This window comes from Phragmites australis, chromosome 15 (assembly GCF_958298935.1).
Source record: "Phragmites australis chromosome 15, lpPhrAust1.1, whole genome shotgun sequence".
NCBI lineage: Eukaryota > Viridiplantae > Streptophyta > Magnoliopsida > Poales > Poaceae > Phragmites > Phragmites australis.
Genome location: NC_084935.1, coordinates 5,987,466 through 5,999,807, shown reverse-complemented (window position 1 = coordinate 5,999,807; position 12,342 = coordinate 5,987,466). Strand labels below are relative to the sequence as shown.

General features: G+C 47.4%; 1 protein-coding gene across 1 annotated transcript; it reads right to left on the bottom strand.

Annotated features, from left to right (window-relative positions):
- Positions 1–5,905: 5,905 nt before the first annotated feature.
- On the bottom strand, positions 5,906–7,690 carry LOC133893025 (cytochrome P450 89A2-like). Its single transcript, XM_062334001.1, has one exon. It carries the CDS (start codon positions 7,657–7,659, stop codon positions 6,139–6,141), a length of 1,521 nt encoding a protein of 506 aa, XP_062189985.1. The 5' UTR covers positions 7,660–7,690; the 3' UTR covers positions 5,906–6,138.
- Between the last annotated feature and the right edge of the window lie 4,652 nt (positions 7,691–12,342).

The window sequence follows — 12,342 nt, the reverse complement described above, 5'->3', positions numbered from 1 at the left end:
AACAACTACGCCTTCACATGGGAAACAGGATCCCCTGCTCCTCTTTGGATGGATTCGCGCGGAAATAACTACACCAACCAAGTCCAGGACGTGCATGGCATGCATGCGTTGCATACTGCCATTGCTCTCGCTGCAGAGCTCTGTGCCTCACTGAGCCACTGCCTCACTCTGCTGACTGCTATCTCGGCAACTAGGGCTAGGAGAGGATGCATGGATGAAGGATGATGGGCTGGACAGCTTTCGCGGTTCATGGGTTTGCCCGGCGGACAGAGGCCCCTGCGGTTTTCATCAGTACTTGCCTTGTTTGAGATTCTTCGAAAAGAGATTGTGCCTTTCCCTCCCTTGTAGTATCTCCCACCTACCGGCTACCGGCCTCTTCCTGCCAGTACATGTATGTCTGTTCTTTGTTTTGTGCTTTGAGGCTAACTGTATTTTGCTGCTCTTTTTGTAACCTAACCAGGTTACTGGAAGCAAGGTTCTGATTTTCTGAACCACTTCGTTGCACCGGTATTAGTTGCCGCTATATATGATCAACAAATCATGTGAAGTCTACAACTTTAGTTCCTACACTTAGTTACTCCTTACTCAGAATATATACCAGGTTTGAAGCGGCAAAGACTCCATAGTATACACTCATAATATATACCAGGTTCGAAGCGCAAAGACTCCATAGTATACTCTGCTCTCTGCACTCTGTAGGACGTAACAAACTTAGTGTTACGCCGCACCTGAACCAGGGGCGACCTCAGCTCTTTATATAGATCATTAGAGATTACATGAGACGTACAACAAACTAGGAATACAATCTGTTACAATAGGCAACAACCGATCAATCAACGATCTCCAAATATCCTGTACCAATACGCTGCTGAATATGCTACATGAAAGAAAGCATGGTGGATACGGTACAGGAACTAGTACGCTATTTCCTAACAGGATGATGATCCTCCCTGTGGCCAATGGTAATGGTAGGCTGCCAGCTTTCCAGAAAATGCCATAATAAGATGAACAGGACACATCACGTCGCAGAAGAGGGCTATACGCTGGTCCCTTGTGCTTTACCAGTTTGGCATAAAGCTCGTCGTCTTTCTACTTGGCACAGTCTTATTGAACGTTACCTTTCTTTTCCCCTTGACCCAGCCCACAGTCTTGGTTTCATCACAGGGGAGCGGATTAGACGTCTCATGAAATGCAGTAACGATCCATGGACGGTCTCAACGTGTTCAACGCTGCATGTATGTTTTTAGTCTGCATAAACAGCAGCCACCTGCTAGCGTGCATGGCGAGGCAGGGCTTCCCAGATTTTTCTGAAGGGGACGAAATGGCTCCAATGGTTGGGGCGAGCTACCGCAGTTTACACCATCCGCTGCGAAACGCCCATCGTGTGGCACGAGCTAGCATATTTTGTAGCATCTGCGGCTGAAATTATTGGCGACTCGAAACGGACGAGCTTGATCGTGTCGAGGCAACAGCAACCCTGTAACGCCCGAGTGGAACATCCGCGAACGGAGCACAGAGCTCGACCCCGGCCGCGCGCACGAGCGTACGTTGGAGCTTGGAAGTTGGCCGGAACCCCAGCCGCCGACGCGGTGGCAGCCGTTGCACCTTGCACGTTGCTTGGCGCGCTGCACGGGGGTCGGCTCCGGCTTCCCACGTTGCCACCCGCGCCCCTCGTCAGCAAGAAGCCACGAAACGTGACCAGCTGAGCCCGACGAACACACCTGGCTACGCACGCCGCACGCAGCCGTCGCGCGCGCATGAATGCTACGCCACACGCGCGGCCCGTCCGCCCGTTTTGCCCATGCCACCCTGACTAAAAAGCGAATTTCTATATTTTTATTTTTCAAATTTAATAATTTTAGACGTCTATCTGAAAAATAGCAATTTTAGAGGCATGTTTGTCGCCCTTCCAATAAATAACATGTGGTGCGGCTCATGATCCAATAGGATTAAAATTTAATTCCACGACACGATGGCTACACATCCTCCTATCACCCTTCAAACGAACACGCAAACCCTAGCCAGAAACCTATCGCCCATCAATCGAATAACGGGTCATTTAATAGGTGACAATAAGCTATCATCTTTTCATTAGGTGATAAGATCTATCGTCCTACCAACGGACGATAAATCATACGCTATATTAGACTACTTGTTGACACCTATAGTTAACAGATCTCGTGCCACATCAACCTGTTGCCCGTTGGAAAGATGGCATGTCGCCCTTTTAACGGGAGACAAACACCTATAGTTATAATTTTTTCAAATGGACAAATACATTTGTTAATTTTAAAAATTTGAAATATAAAAATAAAAAATTCACTACAAAGCTTCCATAGGCGCCGCTCAACTCCCCTGTGTGGTACGTAGCAGTCCATGCCACGCGCATCTCCACGGTCTCGCACTACACCAAAATACCTCATTAGTTCCAGTTCAAAATCGCTATCAGTGACGGGTTTTGAACCGACACTGATTACTCGGCACTCATAGTCACTGACTATCAGTGCCGGGTATGGAACCGGCACTGAAAATCTCCAACCGGCACTGATACTCGGTCTTGATTCAACATTTTTTAGGCTGAAAAAAGTTTCTTTTTTTTTTACCAGAGGCTGCCCACCCGACCGCGCCTAATATTTACAAAGTCACGTGATATTCGCTCGCATGCTACAACTAAAACTCAAACTCAAGACCTCACAACCTATGCACACGTATAACCCCTCTAATCATCTCAATTATTGCCGGTTCGTGAGTATAGTAGCAAAATAAATCCTTTTGATATCTTCTGACCGAACGTTTGAATAGCTATTTGGATATCTAAATGATCTCAAATAAAAAAAATGATCAACTACAAAGTTGTAGATCTCGTCGAGAGCTACAATTTTCATATAAAGTTTTTCCCTATCCGACTTCGAGTGAAGAAGTTATGAATTTTTTAATTTGAGATGTCATCGACCACTGCTGCAACTTTATTATAATTATTTGGGTATTTAAATGACCTCAAATTAAAAAAAAACTCAACTACAAAGTTGTAGATCTCGTCGAGAGCTATAATTTTCATATAAAGTTTTTTTCCATCTGACTTCGTGTGAAAAATTATAAATTTTGTAAGATGAGTTGTGACAGTAGCAATTATCAGTGATGGTTTGTAACTAGAACCAGCACTGATAATGATTCGTGGCTAGAACCGATACTGATAATCTGGCATTGATATAATCACTATTAGTACCGATTTATGGTTGAAACCGACACCGGTTCTTATCTACTCGGCTGTTATTTGCGCACGAGATTTTAAAAATCGACACTTATATATTTTCAACACCAATTATTATTGAATCGGTATTGATAAAACGCTACCTATATGTTCTGTACTAGTGTCGTGCCGTCGCGTCTACTGACTAGCACGACGTGGGCCGCTGCTCTTACGGTCCAAAACGCTAGCTTCCTGGCCGCGCACGATGCACGCGCTAACCCGCTGCGCACAGTGTGCACGTTGCTCAAGCCCCACAATGACACAAAAATAGCCCAAGGCCCAAGCTACAAAAACAGGCCTTGTACTGCTATTGCATCTTGCAGATGCTGGCTGCAACTGAAGTTCGTCTCGTTCTAAGGTTGCAAACTGCCTATTCAGTTCTGCAACGCAAGTAGCAGGTTCATAGTTGGCTACGGGAACAGATTCAGATCATTCAGGACTTGGGATTCACCGCTCCCAAACAGATGATATAGGATTGATTCCATCACCATCATTGTTCAATGATGTTAGTAGTGCACCCAATAATCCATCTACATTGGCTTTCAAAAAGAATATCCATCTACACTTCAGCGTAAATGCTGTCGCGGCTCCCTATCAGAATGCTTAGAAACAGCACCTGAAATTCAGAAAGAGTTCACCAGAGACTAGATCAACGGTCATAAGCCTCCAATCAAGACAACTTTTTATTACAAGCGCAGATGTACAGAAGGACAGATACAACTGCTGCCAGAAGCATTACAACTGAAGTTGAATACACCTGTATGTATGCAAGAACACATGGTATCTGTGTCAAGAGTAGAGTGGTGTCAGTGAGTCTTTGATCTACCTCAACAATTATACATAGATTTACAAAATTCATGGTCGCATATTTTAACGACTTCTCTGCAGTGCCTTAAATATCAGCTGGCCTGGAGTCCAGATATCATGCTGTTGCATACTGGCACTATATTTCTCTTGATTCTGCATTGGACGCATGGAAACAAAGAGGAAACAAATCGAACAAAGCTTTGTGTAGAGAATGATGTAGTCTGTTTATTAACTTAGTTTTCGAGAACGTGTTTATGAACATAGTTTTAAATAATAGAATGCCGAAAACTAAGCATAAAGAATGCAGCGGCTTGTTCCCCATCAAGATTCAAGAATGTACACTTGTCACATCGATTCAGACCGACAACTCAACAGACAAGTTAATCTGGCCAACCTGTTTCTGCTGCTTGTGCCACGGAGCTTTGGAAAGTCAGGAATCACCAACTTTTGAACATTCAGATATTTAGGTATCATCCAGGTCCAAAAGTCATAATTTGGTGTTCCCCTTTTGTTTTAAACTATATAACTGAACTTTTATCAACATTACTTGATGCTCACGCGGAGCAACTGCACAACCTGGGCGATCAAGATGAATGTGTTCATGTGTGCACAAGGCATTTTGGACGTTGTCGAGCACGATGACCCGAAGAAAAAGGTGGACATGAAGAAGTATTAGATGACACTCACCCCCATCTATCAAGGCATCCCGGAGGAGATGCTATGGGCAGTATCCAAAAAGAAAACTTCTAAGGAGGCATGGGAGTGCATCAAGATGATGTACCAAGGTGCCAAACGCGTCAAGGATGCTCACGTTCAAACCCTCAGAGAAGAGCTAGATGGCTTGCGGATGAAGAGCATTGAGTTGGTTGACTTTTGCTATGAAGATGAATTCATCATCAGTACGATTCATGGGCTCGGCGACAAGATGGAGGACCCTTATGTAATAAGGAAGATCCTCAGAGCCACACCGAACAAGTTCTTGCAGAACGTCACTTCAATCGAGCAATTCAGTGACCTCATGATCATGACAGTCGAGGAGGTTTTTAGCAGGCTTCGGGTGTATGAAGAAAGGTTACGCGGCTACGACAATGATGACGATGTTGCATGTGTTGCTCACCAAAGCCCAATAGAGAGCTATGCAGAATGATGAAGATGAGTATATGTTGCTCACCCGAGAACAATGGAGGGCTAAGGAGTATAAGGATGGTGGTGACGGCTCCTCCAGCAATGATGCCCAAGATGGCAAGAATCAGAAATTCAATAAGGCTAAAGTGAGGTGCTACAACTACAATGATTATGATCACTTCCAGTGGGCATACGAGAAGTTGAAGAAATAGGAGAATGCATTGTTTCTGGTAGAAGAGGACGTTGAGCTACTTTGATGTGAAGCGATAAGGTTATGGGGGTGAATATGGAATTAATCTTATCATTTGGAAATCTTAGTCAGATATGGAAAGCACTAGTGTTAGTATAAGTAAGTATTGGCTTGAGTATGTATGGCATGCATGGGCATGTTTTTAGTAGGAGCAGAAGATGAGTTCGGCTTGCATGCAGGTCTTAGTCGAGTCTGTATACTGGTGCTTAGCCTGTATAACCAAAGCATAGGATCGTGCGATGTGAGTTGAGTTGAAAAGAAAAGAAAAACTCCGGGCAAATATTGTGTGTTTTCTTCTAGATCTGTTATTTCCTCTCTAACCTCGTTTGTACGTCCAGGTCTGTTCACGTGTGTTTTGTGACAGCCGTGTCCACAAGTTTGCGTGTGTAATCCTGGGGCTGATCCAACACTAGCTCACATGAACTTGATAAAGTAAATCAATCCAAAACCTAGATAAGAATGTCAGTGCATACTGTACTAGTACAGATGAAAAAAGATGCCTTACTTTAATTTGACACCCTAAGGCTAACTGAATGACATTAAGGATTACCTATCATGCAACTAGAAGTAGTCACTGCACATCAAATTTTAAGTACGAGCTGACATGAACTCGATACCGAAAACAAACAAATGACGCGTGCACTCCAAAGCTAAAAAATTATTGAACTCTAAAGTTAACCACAGGGAACCTCGAGATCCACACTGTTCAGCTCCTTCTGGGCACAAGGCGCGGGCGCAGCGGCTTCTTCATGACGGTGGTGAACTCGCGCTTCTCCTCGAAGACCACCTCCTCGCCGGGCGCCTCCGTCCACTCGAACTCCCTCACCATGTTGGCCACGAAGTACTCGAGGTGCAGCATGGCGATGCTGAGCCCCGCGCAGATCCTCCGGCCCACGCCGAACGGCATCATCCGGATCCCCTTGGTGCCTGTCATGTCCACGCCCGCGCCGTCGCCGCCCTCCAAGAACCGCTCCGGCGAGAACTCCATCGGCTTCTCCCACTCCCTCTCGTCCCTGCCCATCTCGGCCACCATGAAGTTCACCGTCGCGCCCTTGGGGATCAGGTACCCGCCGACCTCCATGTCGTCCGCGGCCTTGTGCGGCAGCACGAAGTGGCCCGGCGGGTGCTTGCGCAGGCCTTCGAGGATCACCGCCTTGAGGTAGGGCATCCCGTGGACGGCCTCCTCCGAGACCTCGTCGTCCCCGCACGTGGCCTTGATCTCGTCGTGGAGCTTCTCCTGGACGGCCGGGTTCTTGACCAGCTCGGCCATGATCCACTGCAGCCCTGTGGAGGTGGTGTCGGTGCCGGCGTTAAGGAACTCGGAGCAGAGCGCGACGATCTCGTCGTCGGTGAGCGGGCGGTTGCCATCCTCGAGGAGCGTGATGTCGAGCAGGGTGTCCACATACGAGTGCTGGAACATGGTATCCCTCGTGGGCGCCTGGCCTTCTTTGACCTGCCGCTTGTACTCACGCCGTGCGTTAATCAGCGGCACGAAGAGCTCGTTCTGGCGCCGCTTTAGGGAAAGCGCGGTCTGGAGGCGCCCGCGGAAGACGTGCCTGGTGACGGACGGGAGGAAGAAGAAGACGCTCATCTGCCTGGAGATGTAGAGGAGCCATGCGCGCTCGGCGTCCTCGATGGCGCGCACCGCGGGTTCGTCGAGCCGCTCGCCGAAGCACATGAGCACGAGGAGGCAGAACATTGTGTACTGGAACGCCTCCATGACGTTGGGCGCGTCGTCCCCTGACGACTCCCGCAGCTTCTCCATCAGCACGCGGCGCACCCATGCGCGCGCAGGCGCGAACAGCCTGACGCGGGACGAGCGCAGCGTCTCGGCGACGAGGTTGCGGCGCAGGAGGCGCCACACGGGCCCGTAGTCGGCGCGGGTGATGATGTTGTCGGTTACGCCGAGGAGCGTGCTCGTGGCGGCCTGCGGCCTGTTGGCGAGGGTGATGGAGCCGGAGCCCACGAGCGCGGCGTGCGCGAGGCGCCTGTCGGCCACGAAGATGGCGAGCCGCGAGCCGATCCGGAGCGTGACGACGGGGCCGTACCTCTGGAAGAGACGCAGGAGAAGGGGCTCCACGTCGGCCGCGGAGTTCCGCAGCCACAGCAGGTTGCCGAACAGCGGCACGGCCGGGGGACCCGGAGGCAGGCGGCGGCTCCTCGCATTGCGACGCAGGGCAAGGAGGGAGAGCAGGAGGACGCCGGCGAGGAGGAGCCAGGTCTCCATGGCGTTCTTTGGCTACGAAACTAATCTCTAGTTGACGTGTTGGCGTCGTGAGGAGAGGAGAAGAACGGGGATTCCTTTTTATAGCCGGGTTCAGTACGTGGAGTCCCGTGTTCCTACAACCAGGTGGGACAAGATTCGGACATGGTTATCTTCTCGGACACAGAGAATTCGAAGAGTCCGATACTGTTACATCTTACATGAGACTCTGCGTACAAATTTGCAGGTATAATTCTTGCCGAGTTTTGTCTGAGATACGGTAGCCGAAGGACGGTTGTTCACCAGGCTAATCTATCCGTGTTACACACATGCACGTGCCCAGCCAACACGTGCTCTACACGTGCCCTGTCTGTCCGTCAACGCATCCATGTTTCCGGGAGCCCTGGGCGGGCGCGGTGTGATTGCTAGAGGTGGGATTTGGGCCGGTTGGGCCGGCCTGGCTCGGCTCCTTCGGACCTTAGGCCTTTCGGGTCATGTTAGGATGGTCTGAGAAACTGTTCATGCTGGTTTGGGCTGGTCTAAGTCACTTTCAGTTAGGTTTAGATCCGGTACGGATGCACAATGGGTCTCGTCGGGTCGGGCTAGCACGGGCCCAGAACTGTCACACTCCACCGCACTGGAGGGCGCGGCGCCGCATGTCGGTCAGCGTGGGTGGGAGCTGGCGCGGGAGGGCGTGGGCGCTGGCGTCGCGTGTCGGCGCGGCATGGCACGGGCGGCGCGGGAGGGCGCGGGCGTGGCGCGGGACGAAGCAGGAGGCGTTGGTGCCGTGTGTCGGTGCGGACGCGAGCGTGGTGCGGGACGGCGCGGGCGCTGGCGCCGCGTGTCGACGCGGGCGCGGGTGTGGTGCGGGATGGAGCGGGAGGCGTTGGCGTTGGCGCCGCGTGTTGGCGCAGGAACGGTGCAACGGCGCTATCGATGCGAAATGGCGCGAAATTTTCTTACACCAGCGCGAAATGGTGCAATACGACGCGAAGAATATAATACATAAAATAGATGCATCAAATATTTTTGGAGGAAAAAGGAGAAATTTTCTTATAAAATAATGTGTTACAATGCGATTGCCTTGTTAAAAACCTTACACTCCAGTATGGAGTTCCCCGGTAAGGAAAAGAGTACAATACATCGTTACACACATAATTTACTCAGTATCATCTAGATCAAGGTTCTCGAGGTCCGCTAATTCCCCCGCGATCTCCAGATCCTCAAGCTGATATTGTGTGCTAGCGCTCGCCCTCTCTCAGTCTTTGAGGCAAGTGATTGCCTCTACCATTTCAGGAGTGAGCGATGATCTCCGCTCTTCAATAATTCTCCCCACCATGCTGAACGTCGCTTCCGACGAGATGGTCGATACTGGAACTAGGAGAACGTCCCGTGCAAAGTGTGACAACACGGGGAAGAATCGCTCTTTATCTTTCCACCATGCAAGAAGGTTGACAGTGTTGTTGTCCACAAGCATTGGATCATGGGTGTAAAGATCTTGCTCAAGGTAGTGGTTAAGCTCTGCTATGGGATTCCAAGATAACATAGTTGTTTGCTGAGATGATGATGCGGATCCCTTGCCTTTGATCTTGTTCCACAAATTGGCCGCACTCGACTTGCTTGCTTTGTGTTGCTGTGTAGACTTGGGACCGGGGGGCTACATCCAAATTTGCCTTAGTATAACTAAAAAACCCAAAATACTTCTTATTTGATATGATTGTAGGCATCCGAGAAATCAAGGTTGAGCAAGTCACCTATTTCCTGCAAAGTAAGCTCCAAACCACCCAACTTTTTGCGCGGGTCAAATATAACAGCAAAACAATAGAGATGTGGGATAGCAGAGAAATATTTTAGATATTTATCTTTCATTTGTTCAACAATGGGATTTAAAACATTGTCATCCTTATTTTCATTAAATATGGATGCAATTCTCCAGAGCCACTCTAGCACTAAGTAAGATGTAGGATAATAAACACCGGACAACTGCACTGTTGCCTTGTAAAAGGGTTTTAGAAAAAGTCGTAAACGTGTAGCAATATCCCAATCAGTTTCTGTAAGTAGTAAACCAGCATTCTAAGCATTTACGAAAATAATAATAATTCCCTCGTAACCTTTCACTTGCTTCAACATAGTATATGTTGAATTCCAGCGCACTTTCATGCCAAGTCCGAATTTTCTTGGCTTCTTACGTTGAGCCTTGCAGTAGTCCTTGAAACTACTAAATATTGTAGGCAAACTAGAGATGAGACGGATGGCACCAGGAATATTGTTCAAATATCTACTTACCATTGTCATACCTGCATGCACCATGATATTGATGATATGACATATACATCTTTGGTGGAGAACATACCCACCAATGTAACTCGGTATGTGAGGTTCTAGGTCCTCCATTGCTTTTGAGTTGGCTGATGCATTGTCCAAAGTTATAGAAATAATCCTATTTTCTATTTTAAATTCCTTAACAATCTCTAGCACACATGCGGCAATGGCTTCTCCTGTATGTGACTCATCAATGATTCTAAACCCTATTATTCTTTTATTTAGGTTATAGTTGTTGTCTACATAATGTGCGACAACGCTAAGATATGATGTTCTTTGATGTGATGAGGTCCAAATATCAGATGTTAAAGCAAATGAGTAGGTCATGTTATAGAAGTTTTGTTTCAAAGTATCTAATTGACTATGAAATAATTTTAAAATGTCATTCTTAGTAGTTTTTCTAGAGACATGTTGATATTGTGGACAAAAATCATGTTGGATCATTCTCTCAAAACTAAGGCTTTCCCACGTTCTAATTGGTAGATCCTTAGAAACTATATATTTAGCAATTTCTTGACGAGCTACTGAAGGATCAAATATCCATGTGCTTACCGAACTGTTAGGCGTGAAGATAAGTTGTGTCTGTATAGGTTGTCGAGCTATCCGCGTAGCTGCAGCAATCTTTTCCCGACACCGTTTCCAATGTCGATTCAAATGTCCGGTACCTGTTGTTGTAGACGCAGATAATTCACGACTACAATAATTGCAAATTGCGATATATACCTTCTCACCACCCCGTATTTTCTCAACCAACTTCATGTGCTTCCACGCTTCTGATCGTCGTCCGGTCGAGGTGGACGTGTTACCAACAGAGGTATGATTCACATCATCAGGCTCCACCGGATTTGCGTCGGTATGGTCGTCCTCATACCCCTCGAGACCGTCCATGCCATAATCTCCCATGCTCGGGGACAACTGGCGAGGGTCGAGAGCTGGAGGGGGGCTAATGGAGCGTTGGACGGCTCTAGCGCGCTTGCTCCGAACAACACATGACTTTGAACGAGGTAGCATGGTTGTTTTCTATGTTTGGTGACTCGGTGTGATAGAAAAATATAGATCAGACCGGAAGATTAAATAGAAGCAGAGAAGTAGCCGTTTACTCTGCTCTTGCCCGTTGCTTTGTTTTGGCACTTTGTGTCACTCTACGAGTCACAGGCTCACAGCATAAAGTTAAAGTCGATGAGCCACTTCATTGTGTCACTCGATGAGTCACTTCATTGTGTCACTTTATGTCCACTAGCTAACCTGGTTGTATGCCTCGTATTCATAATCTCATGTTTGCCTGTAACTTAGTAGTACTGCTTGTTTGTGAAGTTTGGTTGAGAGATTTCTGTGCTCGTGTTGTAAATCACCAAAATTCTTGATCCTGCAGGGATGTGTATAATCATAAACTGTTTAGCTTCTTAACTTACAGCCTCTAATTCAAATCCATGGTACTGAACCTTGCATATTCTCATTTGCCTCAATGTTCAGTACATCATGAGTCCATGACCATTTTCTTTTGACATGCAGGAAAATGGCTCAAGAGAAGTGACCGAGCAAAGTCAATTTTCTTTCTTTTATTTGACATCACCATATCACAACTTAGCTTACAGATTGTATATGACGAACTGGGTCACCGTGCCTCAGGCTTTTTCGCCAGGCCGGCTCAGGCCCGACCTATTTTTTTGTACCGGGCCGGATCACCCATTGGGCCCATATCAAGGCTCGGCTCAGCCCATAAATCGTGCCGGTCAACCCAGCCTATCAGTACTTATGCCGGATCGGACTTAAACTGAACCGAACCGTGTCGTGTTTAGGCTGGTCCAAAAAGCATAGACCAAAGTCCCAGCTCTAGTGCTTGCTGGTGCGCGATCACGGTGCAGAAGCCACCGGAGGTCGCGCCTCCAGCAACGCCAGCATTACGTGCTGCTCCTGCCACTCCTAACTAGCATTACGTGCCGGTGCCTGTGCTCCTAGCCGCGCACGCTGCAGCTGTCACGGCGACCGCGTGCCGAAGCCATTATAGAAGGAACTCTACTGAGAATATTGCCAACGGAGGTAAAGTGTGTAAGCTTCAAATAAAACTGATTTTTTTTTTGTATGGTATTCGCTCAGTGGAAGAATACAAGATGCACTTTATTTTAAAAATATAAAATTTATATATTTTTATCAACAATTAGTTAAATTATAAATATATCTAGTGTATAAAAATTATACAACTATATTTATATTTCAAAATGCTTTCACACTATATTAATTTTGTAGCTGTAAATAGTATATTTTGTGAGAAAATAATATTCAAAGTTTAATTTTGAAGACCGGGTATAAATGCAAACCCCCCCAAAACTCACTTGAATTTTGACTTCCCCCAAAAGTTATTTTGTTGCAAAAAAAACTCCCCAA